Source organism: Tupaia chinensis, unplaced genomic scaffold (assembly GCF_000334495.1).
Source record: "Tupaia chinensis unplaced genomic scaffold, TupChi_1.0 Scaffold000054_1, whole genome shotgun sequence".
Classification (NCBI taxonomy): domain Eukaryota; kingdom Metazoa; phylum Chordata; class Mammalia; order Scandentia; family Tupaiidae; genus Tupaia; species Tupaia belangeri.
This window is the reverse complement of record NW_006159512.1, coordinates 6,732,799-6,755,888: the sequence shown is the minus strand read 5'-3', so window position 1 is coordinate 6,755,888 and position 23,090 is coordinate 6,732,799. Positions and strand designations below refer to the sequence as shown.

General features: G+C 40.0%; 1 protein-coding gene across 1 annotated transcript in view; it reads right to left on the bottom strand.

Moving 5' to 3' along the window:
• STAB2 (stabilin 2) overlaps window positions 1–21,389 on the bottom strand; it is a 176,862-nt gene extending 155,473 nt beyond the window's left edge. Inside the window, exons 1-5 of the mRNA XM_006141408.3 lie at window positions 21,098–21,389; window positions 17,966–18,099; window positions 12,894–13,009; window positions 1,914–1,999; window positions 1,359–1,428 (exon numbers count right to left, since the gene is read on the bottom strand). Of these exons, the coding sequence (XP_006141470.1) occupies window positions 1,359–1,428; window positions 1,914–1,999; window positions 12,894–13,009; window positions 17,966–18,099; window positions 21,098–21,175 (484 nt within the window). The 5' untranslated portion in view covers window positions 21,176–21,389. The remainder of the gene's footprint in view (window positions 1–1,358; window positions 1,429–1,913; window positions 2,000–12,893; window positions 13,010–17,965; window positions 18,100–21,097) is intronic.
• Window positions 21,390–23,090: the final 1,701 nt, after the last annotated feature.

Genomic DNA, 23,090 nt, shown 5'->3' with positions numbered 1-23,090 from the left:
TTCTCCTCTGTTCTCCTCTCTGGATCTTGGACCTGTACACACATGTGTCCAGCATGTGTATTTCAAGCCACCGGGTCCAGGACTTGAACTATGGTTGGCCATGTGGGGAGTCCAGTGACATTACTGCTACACCATCTGCTGGCCCAAAACTTATCCAATTTTTCATAATAAGCAGCCTTGGCACTAAGGCCCAGTCTAACACCTGGGCTCTAAGCATTTCCACATGTTGCCTCTGGAAACCATACTTTTGAGTCAGTTATAGCAACAGTCTAAAACAGCAGGGTTGTGCTTCTTTTTGGAGGCTTTAAGGAAAATTCGGGTTTACTTGTCTTTCTAGCTTTAGAGGCTGCTCACATTCATTGGCCTGTGGGCCCCACCCATCCCCAAAGCCAGTGAAGCCTGGTTGAGTCTTCCTCAAATCTCATCACTCCAACACTGACTTCTGCCTCCCTTTCCCACCTTTAAGCACTCTTGTGATTACTTTGGGTGCATCCAGATAATACAGGACAATCTTTTGTTTTAAGGTCAGCTGATTAGCGACCTTAATTTTATCTTCTACTTTAATTCCCCTTTCCACCTATGGTAACATATTCCAGACCCTGGGGACTAGAATGTTTGCATGTTGCCAGGAGCCATGATTCTGGCTACCACATTATGGCTCTTTCTTCCCTCCGGTGAGATAATCTGAGATGTGTGCTCTACGCTGACTCCCAGAGCTTCCCAGAGGATTAGACTCCAGTCCTCCATGGTGGTACCTCACTTACCAATACACCCTTTATCTCCCCCGTGTCACTTTCTTACACCCGTAGTGTTCCCTGGGCTCACCTTCCAAGTAAATAACTTACACTCAAATCCTTGTCTCAGCTCTACTTCTGGGAGCAGCCAAAAATAAGAGTGTAGACTGGCAGTCGCAGGCTTCTTTGTTTGATGTGAAGCCAATGATCACTGACCACCTCAGACATTTAGCTAAGAATTCCCAAAAGTAAGGGGGAAATTAGAATCAGTGGGACCTACGGTAGAATTAGAAGCTCCTGAACCTATGGTGAGACCATGTTGCAGAAAGACCTTAGGGAGAAGCTGTTCAGGTAAGGAGCAGACAGTTGTGAGATCTCAAAACCTGGGGAAAGAAAATCGTGTGCCCCCAAGAATGCTAGAGAGCAGTACTGGCGGGCATCTTGCTGTAAGTGTTGCCAGCCTCGGAAAATGCTGTTTCTTTTCAATGATTGCCTTTTATCAGCTTTCTGTTCTTTCTGTTCTTCCTATGTATACTTGGCTATATATAACTGTTCCGTGTTTTTCCTTCGAGGAACAGATCCTCTAGGGACTGTGTGCATGGATAACACAAAAGCAAGACATACCTGCTGAGCAGTTGGGCCCAAATAAGTTGTCATCAGCACAGGTCTCACAGGCTGTTCCACCAAACCCTTCCTGCAAAACACCCCAAGTGGCTGACATTAGACCCAAGGTGACCCATGTTACTGAAGAAGCCCCTGGATTTTTCGTTGGTAGTTTGGTCAGTGTTTCTCAAATGTAACTTCACTCTGTGACTTTCCTGGAGCTCCCTACTTCTGTTTCTTCCTTTATTCTTTGTTGTTTTTGTGTTATAGTGGGTACATATACAGTTTCACAAAGTATTTCCCCATATGTGACCTCATTTTCCTTTTTCAACCAATGCTATTACCTAAGTATTATTTAAACTCAATGTGCAGATGGGTATGCTTAGGGCTAGGCTGTTAATTGTCTCCTTGAAAGGTCCTCAGCCTCAATGAGGCCATTATGTTGCAGATTGCACGCTCTCTTTATGAACACTGCTGCCTCTTAGAGATACTACTAATATGTGTGTTTAGGGACACTCAACAGCGAGGAAGTACAGAACAGACCCAGGGAGAGGGAGAACCCATTTCTGAACTTACTTGGCAGGAGCAGCTTCCATTTCCTTCCATGCCTTCAGCACAACTGCCCCTGCCACTGCAGGGGGATCCCGCTCCTCCTGGGCACTCTAGAGACAGACAGCTTGGTTTCATTCATTCACAATGGCACACAGCACTGTGCAAAAATCATTAGGCACCCACTGCGAGCAGTTAGTGCACCAGTTTCCAGGGATAAAAAAATAATTGAATATCCCGTTGGTATCATCCAAGGTGTCATAGGGGAGGCAGAAGTGAAAATAGGTGAATCTCGATGTGCACAGGTGCTGTTAATACAAGGCATTACTCGGTCAACCATTCTTTCTTTTTCTTTTTTATTTTTAAATGACAGAGAGGATATGTACATGCATGGGGGGTGGGGAGATTGCATCCTGTATCCCCTTTCTTCAGATCTCCAGGCTTCAGGATCTTGGACGCGTGCATGCATATTTGGCATGGCTTCAGATCAATCCAGGGATCCAAACCTGCTGCTGACCATGTGGCTTCCAGCCCTGCAGGGTACTGTGTTACCATTTTGCCTCAGCAGCTGGGCCATGTCTACCATTTCTAGAGCAAGAACTACAATAATCTAATTAAACTATTCTCATTGTAACCCTCAGGGGTAATTGCTATTGGTGCTAGTTAGCAGATGAAACTGAAGTTCAGAGAGGTCACATAACTTGCCCAAGTTCTTACAGGTTGTAAGGGCTAAAGTGGGACATTTAGCTCAGTCCTTAGCATGAATCTAAAGTCAGACCTCTTAATCAGTCTGAGGCAGGGTACTGAGGGAGTCCAGAGAAGGAGGCCAGTGATGCTGCCTTCGGGAGTCTGAGAGGTGTCCATGAGGAAGAGTCATTTAAGCTGGTGTTCTGAAGATGCAGTAAGAGTTTGCCACGTTTAAGAGGAAAGGGCATTTCAATAAGAGGAAATATCAAATGTAAGTCTTGGATTTGTAATGGGGCCTGGTTGGTTCTCAGAATGACAGAGGTTGGTGGCATTGGACCTTGGGAGCTAGACTGTGGGAGTGGTGGGGGTTAATCAGGTATAATAGGATGGCTGGGGCCAATTCATGAAGTTCTAACTATAATATGAAAAGGAATTTAGAGTTTGCTCAGAAGGTGGTTTCAAACAAGCCTTAATTTTATACTTCTGGACTGTACTGGACCTGAATTAGAGCTTTTAATGACATTTAGCCTAGGAGTTCACAGCCATTCAATAAATATTCAGAGAACACCTACTGTGCTTCATGTTGGGGCAGAGGGAAATTTAGCTAGCAAGCCAGATGCTGAAATGCTCAAAATCAAATAGAGAATTCAAAATAATGGAAAACTGACAGACATATAAATACTACTACAATAAGGATGGAAAAAAATTTTTTTCTTTTTATACTTGCTGTTGTTCTACTTTTTTTTTTTAAAGTGTATTTTTTATTTATTTCTTCCATTAGACAGTGAGTTCTGGTACAACCTAGGGGACCTTCATATTTATGGAATTGGAGATTTTGGAAGGGGAAAAGAGAAAGAAGTGTATTTAAAAAAATTATGGCCAAAATTTTCCAAATTTGATAAAAAGTATAAACCCTCAGATGCAAGAACTCAAAGGACCCTAGCAAAAGCAACATGAAGAAAGCTACATATCATAATAAAATTACTTAAAACCAGTGATAACTAAAATATATTAAAAGAAGTTAAAGAGAAAAGACATTATAGAGAGAGGGACAAAGATAACAGTGACAACAAATCTCTTATTAGAAATAATACAAGCCAGAAGATGGTGAAACAATCTGTTTAAGTACCAAAACAAAAATATGACAACCTACAATTCTATATCTAGTGACATCTTTCAAAAACAAAGGAAAGTTAAAGAACTTTTCAGGCATAGAAAAGCTGAAAGAGGGACCAGCCATTAGCGTAATGGCTATGTCGCTGGACTCCCATGTAGTCGACCGTAGTTCGTGTCCCGGACCTGGTGGTTTAAACTCACACCAGGTGCGTGTGCGTGCATGCCCAAGATCCTGAGAGGAGAATGGAGGAGAAGGGATTGCGGCGTGACCATCCCCTCTGGGGGGTGATTTCTCGCTTTCTGTCTCTCTGTCCCTCTCTGTCTGGTGAGTGCACGCGCCCTATAGCAAAAACCTCTGCCCCTCCCCCCCAAAAAAGCTGAAAGAAATCATGACTAGCTAAAGTGCAATATAAAATGTTAAAGGAAATTGGTCAGAGGAAAAAAAACGATATCAGATATAAATCTGGCACCACATCAGAAAACAAAGAAGCTAAGCATGGTCATTAAGTGGTTCAATGTAAAATATTTTTCCCCAATATTTCAAATAATTTACAGGATGGCTTATTTATTTATTTATTTATTGGTGAATCCTTTTAAAATTTACTTTAATTTAATAATAATTGTTATTACTTTTTTTCCCCCACATTTTATTGATTCACAAAATACCTTAAACTAAAACGATGGACAAAGTTAGAATCTAGTTACAAGTGCACTGTAATTTTCTTCTGAAACATTTTAAATTAATTAATTAATTTACATTCATTCCTTGAGCATTGTCACAACATTTTTAAGGCAAAACTGATAGCAATATATTATGGGGTCTGTAACACACACCTATAAGTAAAATATATGACAATAAATACATTACTGCTGTGCCATTGAGTTGACCCATTAATGCTTATTTCTGAAGAGGTACCCCAATGCACCTCTTTGAAGTCAGCAGCCTACCATCATCACAGTCCAGCTGATGTTTATGTACAGTTGTGCTAAGGAAGGCATCTGCTGGTCAGAAATTGCTGTCTCTAGGGATGTTCCTGAGTGTTACATTATAATTCCAGTCTGGCAAGTCATCTAACCACCCCATGCCTGTTTCCTCATCAGAAGTTAATTCCCCAAAACAGGACTTAACTCCAGGGGAGGACCGTGCACAGTAAAGACGTGCCTTCTTTATTACTGTCTAGGATTCCACCCCTTCTGCAGTTTTGTGGAAGGCACGTGCCTTGCTAACTTACATCAGAGAGATCTTGTCTCCTTCACACACACACACACATTACAGTGATCGTGTGGTTTCACCTTGGGACTTGAAAGTTTAGATTTTTTATTTAAATAGAATTCACCTAAATTGTCATTAAATCCATGTCAACTCAGCACTCAAAATGTAGAGCAGTAAATATTCAGCAGAGGATGTGAGGTTTTTTTCTCAACCACAGCTACTTTATCCTGGCCTGGCTCTTTCCCCCATTAGCCTTTGACTCAGAAGGCTAAAAACCACGATAAGAACTTCCATTTTGGCCTGAGTGTTCGTGTTTCCCCTGATGCATATTTTGAAGCCCTACACCGGATGAGATGGTAGTTGGAGATGGGACCTTTGGGATGTGATTAGGTTTAGATGAAGCCATGAGGGTGGGGCCTTCATGATGGGATTAGTGTCCTTATAAGAAGAGGATAAGAGACCAGAATGTATTCTCTCTTTCTGTCTCCATCTGTCCATGAAAGGACATGGAGAAAAAGTGACCATGTGCAAACCAGGAAGATAACTTTCACTGGGAACGGATCTTGCCAGTGTCTTGGACTTTATAGCCTCCAGAACTATTAAAATCTAAAGTCTGCTGTTTAAGCTACTTAGTCTATGGTATTTCACTGTAGAGCCTGAGCTGACTAAAATATCTTTTCCACATTCCTAAAGGGCAGGACTTTGCTTTGGCTGAAGGCATCAGCCAAAGGTATTGATGAAGGCATCAGACAGGTATTTGATGAAGCAAGTGAGAGTATTGAGTTAGAGCTGGGACTCTGCAGTGAGCTAGCTCTTGTTTTCTAGTCTGACCCTACTCTTACTAGCTAGCTTTCTCTGGGAAAGTTGAAAAACTCCTCAAAGGCTCAGTATTCTTACCTGAGCTTGTAGGTACAAGTGTTTTTCCTTGCCTGCTTTCTTTTAAATCAGTTTCCCTCATTCATTTGTCAGCTTGCAGACAGGGCTTATTATCTATGTAATTATGTGCAACACGTAGGGGGCATAGTATTTTTATGAGTTGACCAACTCCAGAAAAAACTTTGGGGGATAACAAAGGTAGCAGGTGTATGAGTATGGGCGTGTGTATGTGTGTAAACTATTTTATGGTCTAATAGAATATTTTAATAATCTATGAGAAATTACTTGTTTGGTTTTTAAATAAAACTTTAAGGCAAAGTATAAATATCTTTTCTGCTTCTCAAATAATTTTCTATAATCTTTGGCCCCTGTTAAGAAAATAGGTGGGAAAACTGACTTCTCAGCAACTATGCTTAAAAGACATTACAGAATTTGCTACAAGAGCACATTTCTGATGCATTATGAGGCTCAAGCAGCAGATAAGACTATTCTAGGTCATTATCACATTTCCTTTCGATCATTGCTATTCTGGTGGTCTCTTGCGTTGTGACTTTCCTCACGCAGGAAACCATCATAACCAGTATGAGCTGTCAGCAAAGTATAAGTTGTCTATTTATTTAAAGGAAGATAATAAACTTCCTGCTCAGTAAGAGGTCAAGGACCTCCCTATAACTTTATCTCCTACAAAACTCTGGAGGTGCCTAGTCCATGTCACTGCCTTTGTTTAAAAGCTTGGTGCAAGGTATTAGACAGAAAAGAGGTCCTTCCATTCCCTTTAGAACTCTGGCTGGAATTGTTTTCCATGGAAACTGAACTGAGATATGTTCTTCATGTGAGCTCAGCATTGCCACTCAAAGCAAAAAAGGCTGTGCCTTAAAACACACTTTCAAATACATATAATTAATTATTTGCAACCTGTATGGCAGGTGGTATGGGATAGTCAATGGGGATATCAAAAGGTCTGGAAATGCAAATAGCATAGTACAAAAGGTAACTTGTGGGTAATTTAATGAGATTGACCTAGAAAGGAAAAGTCAAGATCATTCCTCTTTAATCAGATTGTTTTGGCTACAGTTGAGTTTTGATATAATCCCCAAACACTTCAGTTTTCTCTTACTTTGAACTGTTATACAAATCCGTTAAAAGCTCATGGTGAAGGGAACCAGCAGTTAGCGTAATGGCTATGTCGCTGGACTCCCACGTAGTTGACCACGGTTCACGTCCTGGATCCGGTGGCTTAAAACTCACGCCGGGCGCGTGTGCGTGCATGCCCAAGATCCCGAGAGGAGAATGGAGGAGAAGGGATTGCAGCGTGACCATCCCCCCTGGGAGGTGATTTCTCGCTTTCTGTCTCTATGTCTCTCTCTGTCTGTCTGGTGAGCGCACGCGCCCTGTAGTGAAAAACCTCTCCAAAAAAAAAAAAAAAAAAAAACAAGTTCATGGTGAAATAAAAAGAACTAGGATGTTCAAATTAAAAATATTCATCGCAAATAGAATGTTGGCTGTTTAAAACGTGATTAAATTTAAAAGTTAAAAATAAGTTTTTGTACTAATGAGAGAAGACTTCCATATGTGCATTTGATAAAGGAGTCCAAGTTTTAATTAAGGAGAAGCAGGTTAAATTCAGGTAGAAACACCTTCTTTATGTCAGGATTTTTTTTTTCTTCCCAAGTGAGAATTTATGCACTATTCTTAGTATTGGAAGATGATGGATAACTGTTTTTCATTGTAATTTTCTGCATTTTCCAGGCTTTCCGTATTGATCATAGAGTTATTTCATAATTTGAGTAAGATACTATTAAAAAATTGTCAAGATAACCCAGAGGTTTGAGTATGAATGCATTTGGTAATGCATTAAGGAAGTGGATACCCGATTTGCCTCGGAAACAAGGCCATGTAGAGCTTGGGAATGTGCTTCCTCAGAAAGAAGGATGGCCACACATCCGCAGCTCCAAAATGGCCTCATCCTCACGGAAATGTAAAGTGATAGTCGAGATCTTGCTTGTCATCATCACAAAATGTGAGAGGTGATATAGGCAGCCGCGTAGAGGACTTATCTTTTTCCTGAACCAAAGGAAGGAAGCCTTTCGAGACATTTAGTGTGTTTGGAAGATTAAGATAAAGGGAAATTTCCTTTTGTTGTCTCCCACCAACCCCCACCCCACCCCCCCATGAAAAGACAACAGAAATAATGTCCAGGTCTCAGTTTTCATGTGTTTTGCTTCTCTGGCCTTGAGACCTCTCTGAAGAAAATACCTGAAAACTGAAAGAATTCTTTCACACTTGGGTTCTTGGAGATGTGAAACTTGCCACCTTGGCCCACACATTGCATAATGTGGTGAAGTGAAACCTACTAAAGATTTTGCATTTTTTTCTTGCTCATGTGTTACAAGTTACTCACCGTTAGAAAAGGGGCTCGGAGAATGTCATTTTGTCTGTCATAGTGGAGGCCTATTTTAACTTGACTCACTCATTCATTGATTCATTAGACATTTATAAAGTACTTTCTCTGTGTCATACACTTTACAAGTGCTTTTACCTAGATGAATGTCTGAAAATCTCTATTACTGTTTTGTAGTGTTTTTTGTTTAAATGAAAAAAAATTTTTTTTTGACATTGGGCACGTGTGCTCACTGGAGAGGAGAGTGACAGAGCAAGACAGACAGAGAGAGAAATTACTCACTGGGGGGATGGCCATCCCTTATCCTCCATTCTCCTCTTAAGATTTGGGGGATGCATGCACGTGTGCTTGGTGTGATTTTCAAGCCTCTAGGTCCAGGGCTTGAACCATGGTAGGCCACGTGGGAGTCCAGCTCTTTAACTACCACATCACCTGCTAGGACTTTTTAACTCTCATTTGATGGATGAAGAAACTGAGGAATAAACAGGAAGTCACTTGCCCAAACAAGATGATGGGACTAGGTTCAAATTAAAACTTGTGGTGGTGGGTCCAGTGTTTTTGTTTCCCAGCTGTGGTCTGTCATTCAATATGTTGGACACGATGACTTTCATACTGCACCTCAGAAAAAGCCATTTCTTGTCTACAGTGTGTCTAATTAGTATCTTAGCACCCCATTAGTTTTTAATGTGAGGAATAAAAATGCAAATCTAAGTGATTTCTGTTGTGTCAGGATGTCTATAAAACTGGAAATGACCGTGACCGCGTTTGATACTAAAAGCATGCTTGACATCTGGAAGTTTGTATGAATTGCTTTGAAGAATACAGCATCTGTGTGCTTAGAAATGCACAGTGTTTACATGCTAGGATGAAGCTGATGCAAAGCCGGGCCACGGCCCAGAGAAGGGACAGGATATCTAAATCCCAGACCTTGATATTGCCAGAGCAGCGACCTTAATAATAGGCATTACTACAGACATTGACTGAGAAGGCTGAGAGGATCTACTATTTGAGAGAGAAATTAGATATGTATTTTGAGGATCTTTCTAAAATTTATCCATCTACTTCTTCCATGAGAGAAGACACAGAGAAAGGAACAGAGAGACAGAGAGACAGGAACCTCTAACAGGGTCTTCATACCCTTAACCACTCCTAGTTTGAGCCAACCTGGATCATGGTACATGCATACCTGGTGTGCACAAGAAAGTCCCAGGACGCAAACCTATGCCACTCTCATGTGGTTCCAGTTGGGCTATTGCTGCACCATTGCCTGGCTTTTTTTTTTTTTTTTTTTTTTTTTACAGTCGAGATCTTGCTTGTCATCATCACAAAATGTGAGAGGTGATATAGGCAGCCGCGTAGAGGACTTATCTTTTTCCTGAACCAAAGGAAGGAAGCCTTTCGAGACATTTAGTGTGTTTGGAAGATTAAGATAAAGGGAAATTTCCTTTTGTTGTCTCCCACCAACCCCCACCCCACCCCCCCATGAAAAGACAACAGAAATAATGTCCAGGTCTCAGTTTTCATGTGTTTTGCTTCTCTGGCCTTGAGACCTCTCTGAAGAAAATACCTGAAAACTGAAAGAATTCTTTCACACTTGGGTTCTTGGAGATGTGAAACTTGCCACCTTGGCCCACACATTGCATAATGTGGTGAAGTGAAACCTACTAAAGATTTTGCATTTTTTTCTTGCTCATGTGTTACAAGTTACTCACCGTTAGAAAAGGGGCTCGGAGAATGTCATTTTGTCTGTCATAGTGGAGGCCTATTTTAACTTGACTCACTCATTCATTGATTCATTAGACATTTATAAAGTACTTTCTCTGTGTCATACACTTTACAAGTGCTTTTACCTAGATGAATGTCTGAAAATCTCTATTACTGTTTTGTAGTGTTTTTTGTTTAAATGAAAAAAAATTTTTTTTTGACATTGGGCACGTGTGCTCACTGGAGAGGAGAGTGACAGAGCAAGACAGACAGAGAGAGAAATTACTCACTGGGGGGATGGCCATCCCTTATCCTCCATTCTCCTCTTAAGATTTGGGGGATGCATGCACGTGTGCTTGGTGTGATTTTCAAGCCTCTAGGTCCAGGGCTTGAACCATGGTAGGCCACGTGGGAGTCCAGCTCTTTAACTACCACATCACCTGCTAGGACTTTTTAACTCTCATTTGATGGATGAAGAAACTGAGGAATAAACAGGAAGTCACTTGCCCAAACAAGATGATGGGACTAGGTTCAAATTAAAACTTGTGGTGGTGGGTCCAGTGTTTTTGTTTCCCAGCTGTGGTCTGTCATTCAATATGTTGGACACGATGACTTTCATACTGCACCTCAGAAAAAGCCATTTCTTGTCTACAGTGTGTCTAATTAGTATCTTAGCACCCCATTAGTTTTTAATGTGAGGAATAAAAATGCAAATCTAAGTGATTTCTGTTGTGTCAGGATGTCTATAAAACTGGAAATGACCGTGACCGCGTTTGATACTAAAAGCATGCTTGACATCTGGAAGTTTGTATGAATTGCTTTGAAGAATACAGCATCTGTGTGCTTAGAAATGCACAGTGTTTACATGCTAGGATGAAGCTGATGCAAAGCCGGGCCACGGCCCAGAGAAGGGACAGGATATCTAAATCCCAGACCTTGATATTGCCAGAGCAGCGACCTTAATAATAGGCATTACTACAGACATTGACTGAGAAGGCTGAGAGGATCTACTATTTGAGAGAGAAATTAGATATGTATTTTGAGGATCTTTCTAAAATTTATCCATCTACTTCTTCCATGAGAGAAGACACAGAGAAAGGAACAGAGAGACAGAGAGACAGGAACCTCTAACAGGGTCTTCATACCCTTAACCACTCCTAGTTTGAGCCAACCTGGATCATGGTACATGCATACCTGGTGTGCACAAGAAAGTCCCAGGACGCAAACCTATGCCACTCTCATGTGGTTCCAGTTGGGCTATTGCTGCACCATTGCCTGGCTTTTTTTTTTTTTTTTTCTTTTTGACAAGCTCTGGTCCAAGCAGCAGGACAGAGTATGAAGAGGCTTTGGTGCCAGGTAGCCTAAACTTGAATTTGATTTATTACTTACCAGTCTACAGAAAACTGGCAAGAGAGAATTTTCAAATCTCTGATTGTTCATAGGCAAAATGGAGATAAAAGTATTTACCTCAAAGATTTGTTTAAAGAATCAAATTGGATAATAATATAGGTGGAATACTTCTCTAGTGTCTAATGTCAGCAATGCGGAGTAAAAAAGCTACTCATTTAATTATTCATTAAAAAACAAGACAAAATAGGGCAGAACATTATACATACGATAATGGGTGATCTATTTAGAAGCTAAATAGCTAAGGAGATAGTTTCACGACATCTTAGAATGTGGGGGACAAATGGTAAATTCAAGAATGGAAATTACTTCCAAAAGAGAATAAAAGGAATTTCACATAATATGAATATCGTTCACTGTTTGAGTGTTAACATCTAGAATTAAGAACAAAATCTAATTTCAGGGTCGAACTTGTAACCTAGTAGTTAAGGAACCAGACAGAGAGAGAAATTACCCACAAGGCGAATGACGGTGTAAATTCTAGCCCTGTGGCTTGACAATAGACTAGACTTGACTTTTGTGTCCAGAATCCCAGCAGAGTGAATAACCAAAAGAGAAGAGATTACAGAGTTACCATGCCCCACTGAGATGTGCTTTTCCCGTCTTTCTCTTTTTCTGTCTCTCTCTGGCAAGAGCATGCACCCTCTGACAATTAAAAGAAAATAATTAATTTTAGGGACTAGCAGGTAGCATGGTGGTTAAAGTGTGGATTCCCACATGGCTGACAGTAGTTTGAGTCCTGAACCTGGCAGCTTGAAATTCATGCCAGATGTGAGTATGTGCCCCAAATCCTGAAAGGAGAATGGAGGAGAAGGGATTGCAGGATGACCATCTCCCCCGGTGAGTGATTTCTCACTTTCCCTCTCTCTCTTTCTCCGGCAACCACATGTGTTCATGGGAAAAAAAAATTAGCCAGCAAATGCTATATTTGATTACAGAAGTCTAATTATATCATTGATGCAGACTTGGCTCATAGTTTTTCTTACAGTGGCACTTAATCAGAATGAATTTTTGATGTATGTCCATATCCTCACACAGCTTTACACAGCTAACTTTACATAGTTCTTTTGCTTTAAGGATTTGAAGACCAATATTATAAAGCTTTATATTTCATCTTAAGACTTACATTTTTAGGATATTTAATGATTATTTTGGTTCTGAAACATTAACTACAGTCTTTAATATGTTATAATAAGGTTTCTTTATTAAAATTGTATTTGGTGTCTATCACTAAGTATTCTTACTTCTCTCTTTTTGGTCAATTACTTTTTTTAAACAAAATGGATATCCTTTTAATTGTCTTTCTTATAGAAGAATACAATTAACTCTAGTGATAGAATTGTTCTAGATTTTTATTCAGGTCTTTATACTTATAAAAGACTTATAATATAACTCTCTTAAAAAAGAGAATTCCATTGTAAGAAAGTAGATTTCTCTATAATGGGTGATGGGGCAAGAACAATTTTCTATATATAGAGAGAAATGGAAATTTTTGGAAAAAGATGCTCGCATTCTCCTGTTAATGAACTTCCTTTGCCTCAACTTTTTATAAAAATAGGATATCAAGTCACAAGTTTCAAAGTCCAAGCATTGTGCCACTTACCCATGCAGTCTGGGCCCCAGTGGCCCGGGCAACACTGAGGTTGGACATAATCCTTCCTACAAATATGGCGGCATCCAGGGACAGACAGAGAGTATGTTCTGATCTCAAGGGTGTACCTTGGAGGGAAAAGAGACGACATCAATTCTTGATCAGAGCCACACAGTTAATTCTAGTTGAAGGATTGTCCTAGATTTTAGTTAGGTCTTTATACTTGCATATAGTTAAAAAATATAGATTGAACACCTTTGATTTTAGGTAAAATAAAACTTAATCATTATTATTATTATTTTTTTTTTGGAGAGGTTTTCGCTATAGGGCGCGTGCGCTCGCCAGACAGACAGAGAGAGACATAGAGACAGAAAGTGAGAAATCACCCCCCAGGGAGGATGGTCACGCCGCAATCCCTTCTCCATTCTCCTCTCGGGATCTTGGGCACATACGCACACGTGCCCGGCATGAGTTTTAAGCCACCGGGTCCAGGACGCGAACCGCAGTCGACTACGTGGAAGTCCAGTGACATAGCCATTACGCTAACTGCTGGTTCCCAATCATTATTATTTTTGATTGTAAGAAATGGATGAAAAAGTCAGGGAATCATGAACATTGGGGAAAATATCTACACTAACACCAGAAATTAATAGATGAGGGGCCAGCAGGTGGCGTGGTGGTTGGGGCACTGGAATTCCCACTGCTGACTATGGTTCAAGTTCTGGACCTGGCAGCTTGCTTTCTCACTCTTCCTCTCTCTCTGTCTTCCTCTGGCAAAACTTAAGTGAAAAAAAAAATAAATAAATAAAATAATTCTTAAAAAATAAGTAAATAAATAAAGTTAAATAAAATTATTCTTTTAAAAAAAGAAATCAACAGATGAAATAAATGATGTTAGGTCCTGGACACATGCTAGTCACATAGGCCTTACACTAGTCACTGAATATCCTAGCAGACAATGCAAGAAGGGAAAGATCACGAATTATGTAATGTATAGTTTCCATGAGTTCGACACAAACTTATGGCTCAGGATTGGCATATTTTATTGCAGGTGCAATAGATGCAGAAATTTCTGTGGTAGAGGTGGAGTCCTGCAGTGAGCAACATCTGCCATAATATCTTACAGGAGATATTTCTGACGAGTTCCCCAGAATAGTTTCCCATCCTGCTGAGGGTCATTTCTGTAATAACAATTTTGTGGAGGCTAAATACCATTGTCTACTTACAGGGATCTCTGCAGGTACTGCCTATTCCAGGATTAGGCTTCAGCATATCTAATGACGATCTTTTGTAAATATAATTTCTTTCAGCTGGGTTGTTAACAATAGTGTGATAGGGAGTTCAAGATTTATAATAGAATTCTCAAACTTGTTTATACTCAAACTAGTTCCTGAGATATAACTGATTGGCAGAGCCATGTGCTTCATGGATGATCAAATTGGAAATTGGGGATAGAATTAACTTTTTTTCCCCCTGCTCTATGGACATTTCTCCATGTTTTTTTTTTCCCCCCATTAAACAAATGATAATTTCTTATTTACATTCAATCATTGCACATACCTACAGTGCACAATATGGTTTTTCAAAGTATGCATGCAGTACATGATCATCAAATCAATGATATTACCATATGCATCATTTTAATAGAGAACTTTACATTCTTGTGTCTGTTAAGTGTTTAGAATTGACCTTTCCTTGAAAGGTTGAGAATATTGGCAGGTGTGTTTTCATGAAGGTAGGCAGAAAGAGAACCCCAGGGCAGAATGGAATGCCCTTATAAAAATCAATCTTGGAAGACATACAAATAGCCAGCAAGTATATGAAAAGCTCACTGATAATCAGGGAAATGTAATTGTAAACCACAGTGAGATATGACCTCACACTTGTTAGGATGACTGTTATTTAAAAAAATATGTGAGGGACTAGCAAACAGTGTAATGGAACACATTTGAGATTAGTTCTTTTTCTTTTTTATGCTTTTGGGACTTTTTAAAACCACACTGAGATCTAAGTGACATACAAAAACCTGTACATATTTATTGAATGTATAAAATTTGATGAGTTTGGAGATAAGTATGCATCTGTTGAAACATCACCACAATCCATGATCCATTGTTTCCAAAAGTTTCCTCCCACCTTCTTTACTTACTTATGAAAGGACTTCAAAAAGTCAACCAACTGTGGTTCAAGTCCCAGACTCATGTTGGGTGCATGTGCATGCACACCCAAGATCCTGAGAGGAGAATGAAGGAGAAGAGATTGCCACACACACACACACACACACACATATATATGAGGATTGGTGAGGATGTAGAGAAAAGGAAATCCTTGTATACTGTTTGTGAGAATGTAAATTTCTATAGTCACTAATACTATGGAAATTAGTATAAAGGTTCTTTAAAAAAATAAAAAATAGAACAATGATCTAGGAATCCTATTCCTGGGTATATTTGTCCAAAGGAATTGAATGTAGGATCTGTAAGTGATGTCTGGATTTCCATATTCATTGTAGCATTGATCACAATAGCCAAGATATGAAACCAATGTAAACATTCGTTGGTGGATAAATGAATAAATGGCAAATAATGGTGGCAAATACTTAGGATGGAATATTATTCAGCTTTTAAAAAAACTAAGGAAATCCTCCGATTTGTAATGACATGGATTAACCCAGGGAACATTATAATAAATGAAGCCAGACACAGGACAGGTATTACATAATCTCATTTACATGAAGAATTTAAAATAGTCATGTTCATAGAGAATAGGATGGTGGTTTCTAGGGGTTGAGAGAATACTAAAATGGCACCCTATTTGGTATTGGTCAAAGGTCACAAAATTTCAGTTATGAAACATGGATAAGATCTAGAAGTAATACTATATAACCTCGTACCAATACTTGACAATAATATAATATAGGCCTTGGAATTTGCTAAGATTGTAGAGCTTAGGTTAAGAATCTGCCTTACTCATAAATTTGAGAGGTCTTCAAAAGTTCATGGAAAATATATATTATGAAAAAACTAGTAAGGGATTTAAAAAATTTTTGCACAAAAATAAACTCATACTTCAATTCCATTTCCTACCCTCTAAAATTTTTGAAGTCCTCTCATAAGTAAATAAAGAAGGTGGGAGGAAACTTTTGGAAACAATGGATGATGGATTGTGGTGATGTTTCAACAGATGTATACTTATCTCCAAACTCATCAAATTTTATACATTAAACAAATATGTACATGTTTTTGTATGTCACTTAGATCTCAATGTGGTTTTAAAAAGTCCCAAAAGCATAAAAAAGAAAAAGAATTAATTTTTAGTTTGTTCTAGCATAAATGAATGATAGGTCAAAATATTCAATTCTAAAACAGAAAGCACAGATGCAAAAAAAAAAAAACCAACCCTATTATTCGTGTGTGTGTGTGTGTGTGTGTGTGTTGTGTGTACATGCGTGTGTTGGGGGTGGGGAGTACATAACTAAATGCCCACCTCCAGTATGCCAAAAAAAAATAAATAAAAATCAGACACCGTAAAAGCGGTCTCAGTAGGAAGCCATATAATTTTAACCTCAAAACTGGTTGCAAATATGAGCTCACTTAGGTAATTGAGTGTTCAACTTGCTTGCTAATTCTAGGTCAGTTAATGTTGGGAAATATCTATTAAACACGATGATTTTGTTTTTAGAATATAGTGCAGTCATATTAAGCAAATGCAAAAAAATTTTTTTGAGAGGTTTTCGCTATAGGGTGCGTGTGCTCGCCAGACAGACAGACAGAGAGATACATAGAGACAGAAAGCGAGAAATCACCCCCCAGGGGGGATGGTCACGCCGCAATCCCTTCTCCTCCATTCTCCTCTTGGGATCTTGGGCACGCACACACATGAGCCCGGCGTGAGTTTTAAGCCACCGGGTCCGGGACGCGAACTGCGGTCGACTACGTGGGAGTCCAGTGACATAGCCATTACGCTAACTGCTGGTTCCCAAGCAAATGCAAATTTAAAATAATGTGATATAACAGCGTTAAGATTTTATTTTATCCAAAATAAAAAAAATTATTCTTGAATTACATGAATTCAATGACTACTGTCTAATTTCTAAACTATTAATAGTAGACCGAGTAAACAAAAAACTATTTGCAGTACTTGTGTACGGCTACGCTCAGCTGATGAGCAGATCTACTTGTCATCCTTTCCCAGAATTAGCCTTGAATTATGAGATTGTTGACTCATAAGAGATCTTTGAGAATGCAACCTCCACATAAAATGCAACCATCTGTAACTCATTTGCCCCCCTCCTTTGGATTCTAAATAGTTTCTGGATTCATAGTTAATTAGTAAGATGGCTTTGAGACCCAACATGTTTGGACTAGAACCCTTTCCAAATGGAAAGAAACCTCAATTTTCAAAATAAAGAAGGATGATACTATTCAGCCATAAAAAACAATGAGACCCTGGCTTTGACAGAAAGTGGGCAAATATGGAAGATTAATATTAAGTGAAGCAAGCCAGACTATGAAAGAGAGGCATTGTATGTCCTCAATGTATGCCAGAAGTCTGCACTCTATGGTAGAAATGGAAAGACTGGAACTATAAAAGCATGAAGAGCAACTTTGGATACTAGAGGTAGTGTGGGATGTGGGTGAGCAATGAGAGATGGGAGGGAAGGAATGGGGGGGACAAAACATTTAATAGACACAACAATGGAAAATTGTCTATTGATGATAATGCCTATGGTAATATCTTTGACAGAACTAATATACAATGTATTCATCCTGGGAAAATTCATTTTATATACCATAAAGATGTATAGTGATTAAATGTAAAAGCATAATCACAATGAAAAAAGAAAAGCAAGATAAAAAGAATGTCTATGTGCAATACACATACATGTTGTGTTAAACTATGAATGAAGAATAACATACACTTTAGACTCAAGTCTATAAATTGTGAAATACCCAAGTTTGGGCTCAGTGTAATCTCAAAGCAAAACTAAGATCATGCATTTCGTGTGATAGAAAATTTCAGTTTGGATTCACAATTCCTTGAGTTCTAACACTTGATCACATTAATTTTCTCATAATGAGTACCTGCAATCTCGAACCCCAACAGAGCCATTGGTAATCTTGGTGTAACCATCTGGACACTTGACTCCAAAGTTGAGTGGGCAGGACTGACACTCAGTCCTAATTATTAGGAGAGACTTCTGATCACATCTTTTTGCCTGTGCAAACATAAATAAGGACATCATTTCCAATTACCAGAGACTCGCAAAAGAACTGCTTTGGTCAATTGGCTTTATCTTAGTGGAGTGCCAGGAATGGCAATAGCTTTGGTTGGTAATGACTGGCTTGCTACTTTCAATCCTATCTGGACAGAGTGTGGGATTAATAAGCAATGTCTACCATGGCTGGGGTGAAGAAGGGGCATTGATTATACTACAAACTTGCCATCCCTGACTTAGAGTCTGGAGTCTGGCAAGGTAAGGTGGCATTACTACACATACTCACCCAAACAAATGAGGGACCTGGAATACATTGCAGAACACACTTTTCAAATGGGCGATTGTTCAAGCAAGGTATTGGAGATCAGTTGGGCATAGATCACTAGTATCAAGAATATTCTTGCACCATTGATTCCAAAGGAATATTGGTTCTGGGGCCAGCAAGTGCTAAATGCTGTGGAGGATGCAGTTCCTATTCCAAAGATATCTGTACTCTTCAGGTTATATTTCAACTGTTTTGTCTACTGCTGTATCCTGAGCTCCTAGAACAGTGTCTGGGCATAGTAGTGCTCAGTGAATATTGTTGTTGGTGGAATGAATGATTTGGGAGAGATTAGACTGACACACTAGACACAGTTATTTAGTAACATAAGGCAGCAGAGCATGAACGACTAAAATGAATTATCCAGACCCATTTTGGATAATCCTGTTTTCAGGATCCTGTTGCTCATGATGCTAGGGCTGACTCTCTCAGACAAATTGCTTTCCCTTTCTTAATTCCTTCATCTTGATTAAGTTTACAAAAAGGCAAATTTACACAAAGAAGAGACACTGAACTTGGGGGTCAGTATACTTAAATGTGGAGTCAAGTTCTGTATCTTGCTAGGTGTCCAGTTTCTAATGAACACCTGCCCTTTTGCCATCATCTGCAAGGGGAAGATATTAATAGCTACTCTTGAAGGCAGCGAGACCTTTCAATGATGTACGAGGTGCGAATGGACTGGCACAGTCTCTGGAGGGTCACAGGGAGGGAACGCTAGTACTTGTGACTCTTCCATATCCCAACTCTGTGTTTTGCCTGTTGCCTTTGCTGGCGGGAATGTTCTTTCCCTCCCCCTGGCTACCCAAAAATGTCCTTCAAGGCATTTACCACCATCTATGGTGTTAAATGATGAGTGTTAAATACACTCCTCTCTTCCTTTTCTCAACTTCGGCTCTTATAGCTGGCCCAGTGGAGCCCACTTTTCGTCTTCTCTCTCTGTTTAAAGCTTAAGGGAGAGAACCATGGGTCCTCCTTCTGGGTTATCCCACAGGTCATCCTACGGGCCCAGCCCTAGGTTATGTGTGGTGGAAGTGTCATCACTACTTCTACGTTCACTGAAATGTGTAAAGCCTGCGCAAGAAGAAGCCTTGCATTTACAGAAAATTTATGATTATGCATACTGCCAAAGGCATTATCTGATGTGTTTTTGATTGCTCTAAAAATAAGTGAGGCAGGCATCATCATGCTCATTTGAAGGGGAGAAAACTTGGAGAGGGAGAGTGCAGTGACTCGCCCAAAGTAACCGTAATTTACTGGAGCTCTGTTCCCTTGATCAGCCCTTTCTCTTCCCTGTACCCACGTGGCGTACAGAAAAATGAAAGGTGTCTTTTTTACTGACAGCTTTCCTCTGGTGATCATTAGAGACCAAAAGAGCATAGCAATGTTCTTTATGAAGTAACAATAAAAACTGCACTAAGACACAGTTTAAATTATCCCTCTTTAACAGTTACATTTAAAAAAACAAAAACAGGGTGTTCTTTACATTAGGGCTTCCCGTTTAGGTAACTGTAGGGATGGCATCACTTTATCTTTTCTTTCTTACTAGGCCAAATTTAATATTCTCTTCTTCAGAAATCCTGTGACCTTCAAATTACTTTTTTTTAATGCAATAAAACATTCTGCCTCTCAGACAGTATTTGTAAACTTGTCTCCTATGAAAAATGAACTCAGCTTTCAGCACCAAGGCCTGATTTCTGTAAGGACTCAAGGAGGATGATGGTGGTCGGGGTGTTGTACTTTGGACCATACGTGGAGCACTGTCAGAGTGAGACTGAAGTTGGAGAGAGAACGTGTTCAGGGTCACACAGCAGTAAGCCACGGAGTGCCGAAAATGGTCCTTAGAAATATCTTTTGGGCAAATAAAAGCTGCTTTTCAAACTCTTTCCTATCGAACTTCAGGACTGAAATGTCTAGCCATTAAGTCGTTTTCCCATATTTTTGTGAAAAGCTTTATCAGATTACCATCAACTGGGGTAAAGTTAGTGCTGATAAAAATTTGCCTGTTACAGATGCAGAATCATACGGAAGGTGTAGCCTTAACAGAGTGGAAATCATACATTGTAAAATCCATCTTAAATGAATCACCCCCGTTTGACTCTCACTGATACTTTGGTCTCACTCTGGGATGACAACTGTGTGAGCTTGCTGAGGGGCCTGTTTGCTGATATTCTTGGGAGCTACCCACAAGACTGTGCTGGGTGCTTTTACTATAACTCTGGAGGGCAGAAAGGATGAAGGCCTGAAGAATTGTGTGAATATTTCTGATACTTTTGTTTCTCAGTGAGACAGATATCATCCAGTCTGGAATTCCCTAGAACATTTCTCCACAGCCATAGCTTTTTTTTTTTTTTTTTTTTTTTCCAGTCAGAAAGATGGATTCAAAGACAATTAAAATAAATAAAACCCAGAATGACAAAATCTGCAGTGGAAAAAAGAAAGCTAGCTTTAAACCCATAGATCCCCACAATGGTGGTTTAGCACAGGAATAGAACCAGCTGGTTCTAACCTTCAGAAAGTTGGTGACTCGCCCTTAGTATCTTATTTTCCACAGACTTTGTCCTTTACTCTATGAAGTCCAGATAGCACCCATTATGCATGCCTACATAGGAAAGCAAAAAGCTTTCAAACACATCTTGAAAATTCACAGATAAATCAAGTATGAAAGGCTCACCTTACCTGCCCAGTGGTTTCAGCCAGGGAGCAGACATTTCGTATAACAATTCCAAGGAAAAAAAGTATTAGATGTTGTAGCATGATGAGGAAATGTTTGCTCTTTCTCTGTGCCAGACACCTGTCAGAACGACTTAGCTATTCTAACTTAGTTTGACGAACTCCCAGTGAATTCCTTCTCATTTCAGTGTTTACTTTTAAACCCTTTCCTTTCCTTTTCCTGGTTTGAACAAGAAGATATAGAAGACCTGCTCCAGATAGGAAAAGTGGCAAATTCAGGGGTCTTAGTGGGACTGGCCACCTAAATTGTATATATGTCCTGGTTGAATGACAGGATATCCTGAAGGAGCTGAGGCAGAGCCATGACCTGGAATTTTTGTGCCTCCCAGAACAGTCCCTGCCTCCCCACTGCTGTGCTCACCCCGCCTCTGGGCCTGCCCACTGCTGGTCCTACAGTCCTGTCTGCATTTCCACAGCCACATGATGGACTATCACCGCCTGTCTGTCTACAGGAGAGGCCCATGCTTGCTGTTGGGCAGTGTTTGGGGGAGTCTCCAAAGCAGGTACAATCCCAGGCACAGAGAGAAGCCAAGTCCCTGTCTTAGAGGAGTAGAGTGAAGCCACCCTGTGCTGTTGGCAAACTCTCAAAGAAATATCTCTTCCGGGGGCTTGTGGCTTGGCTTTTGATTCACTTTTTTCTCTTCTATGTCACTCCAATAGCATGAGACTGTGCCTGTAGATCTAATCTCACAGTTCCAGACCTAAATCTAATGCCACTTCTTCCAGGAAGCCTTCTTGGGCTGCCCCTATACGTCAGCCTGGAGACCCTCTCAGAATTTTGCACACAATGCCATGAAAACCCAGTAACATCTATCACAATCCCTCTGTTCGTTTTTCTTCCATGTCCAGTTATGACTTCCTTGAGAGCAAAGGTGTGGCCTTCTTTTCTGAACCCGTCAAAGCCTAGACCAGAGACTGACCTGCACTTGAAGAAAATAAAAACAATTTATAAGAATAGCCAGCACTATTGAAAATTTAAAGCTTACTATGTGCCTTTACTATTCTAGACCTTTCCATGGATTGAATCCCCACAATGCTTGGTGAAATAGTTAGGATTATTCTTCTCATTTTACAGATGAGGAAACTGAGGCACCGAGGTCAAACAATTTATCCAAGGTCACACTGGGTGGTGAACCCAGTATTTAAACTAAGTGACTCCAGAGTACTGTTAACCACTACCCTCTACTGCTAAAAAAATTAATGTGTAAAGACTGCTTAAATAGTAGGTGGTGTTCTAAGTTCTATTGGATTTTGTATCAGACAAGCACCAGGAAAGTTAAAGTCTGAATTTATCAACAAAATAGCTCTGTGGAGAATAATTCATGGCACTGAAATAACTGGGAGACTCATGCAGTAACAGATAAAATCAGGTAACTAATCCTTTTTCTCTACAAAGTCTCTCCCCCACCAGCTTCCCCCAATTTTTTTTTTTAATCACCAGAGGGCATGTGCATTTGACAGAGAGAGAGAGAGAGAGAGAGAGAGAGAGATGCACCCCCAATGGGGCATGGTCATCCCACAATCTCTTTTCCTTCATTTCTCCTTCCTGTCAGGATTTGGGGCACATGCGAACAAGCATCCAGTGTATTTTTCAAGCTGTCATGGCTGGAATTTAAACCATGGTTGGCCATGTGAAATCCAGCTCCCTCAACCACTGTACTATGGGTTGGCCTTTCCTCTGAACTTCTTAAACAGCATTATATTAATAATGATCTAAAAATGTTCCCAGCATGGTCTCCTTAGGGCCTAACCCAGAGATCTAAATGGGAAGATGCCAAATGAGGTCTTCATAATTGCTTGGCTCAGTGTATTCCAATCTTGGCTTCACATTAGAATCCTAGGGGAGATTAAGAAAACATTCCCAATGCCTGGCCTTACTCCAGAACAGTCAAATCAGACTCCTGGGAGAGGGGTACAGAAAGATTTTTCAAACCTTCCA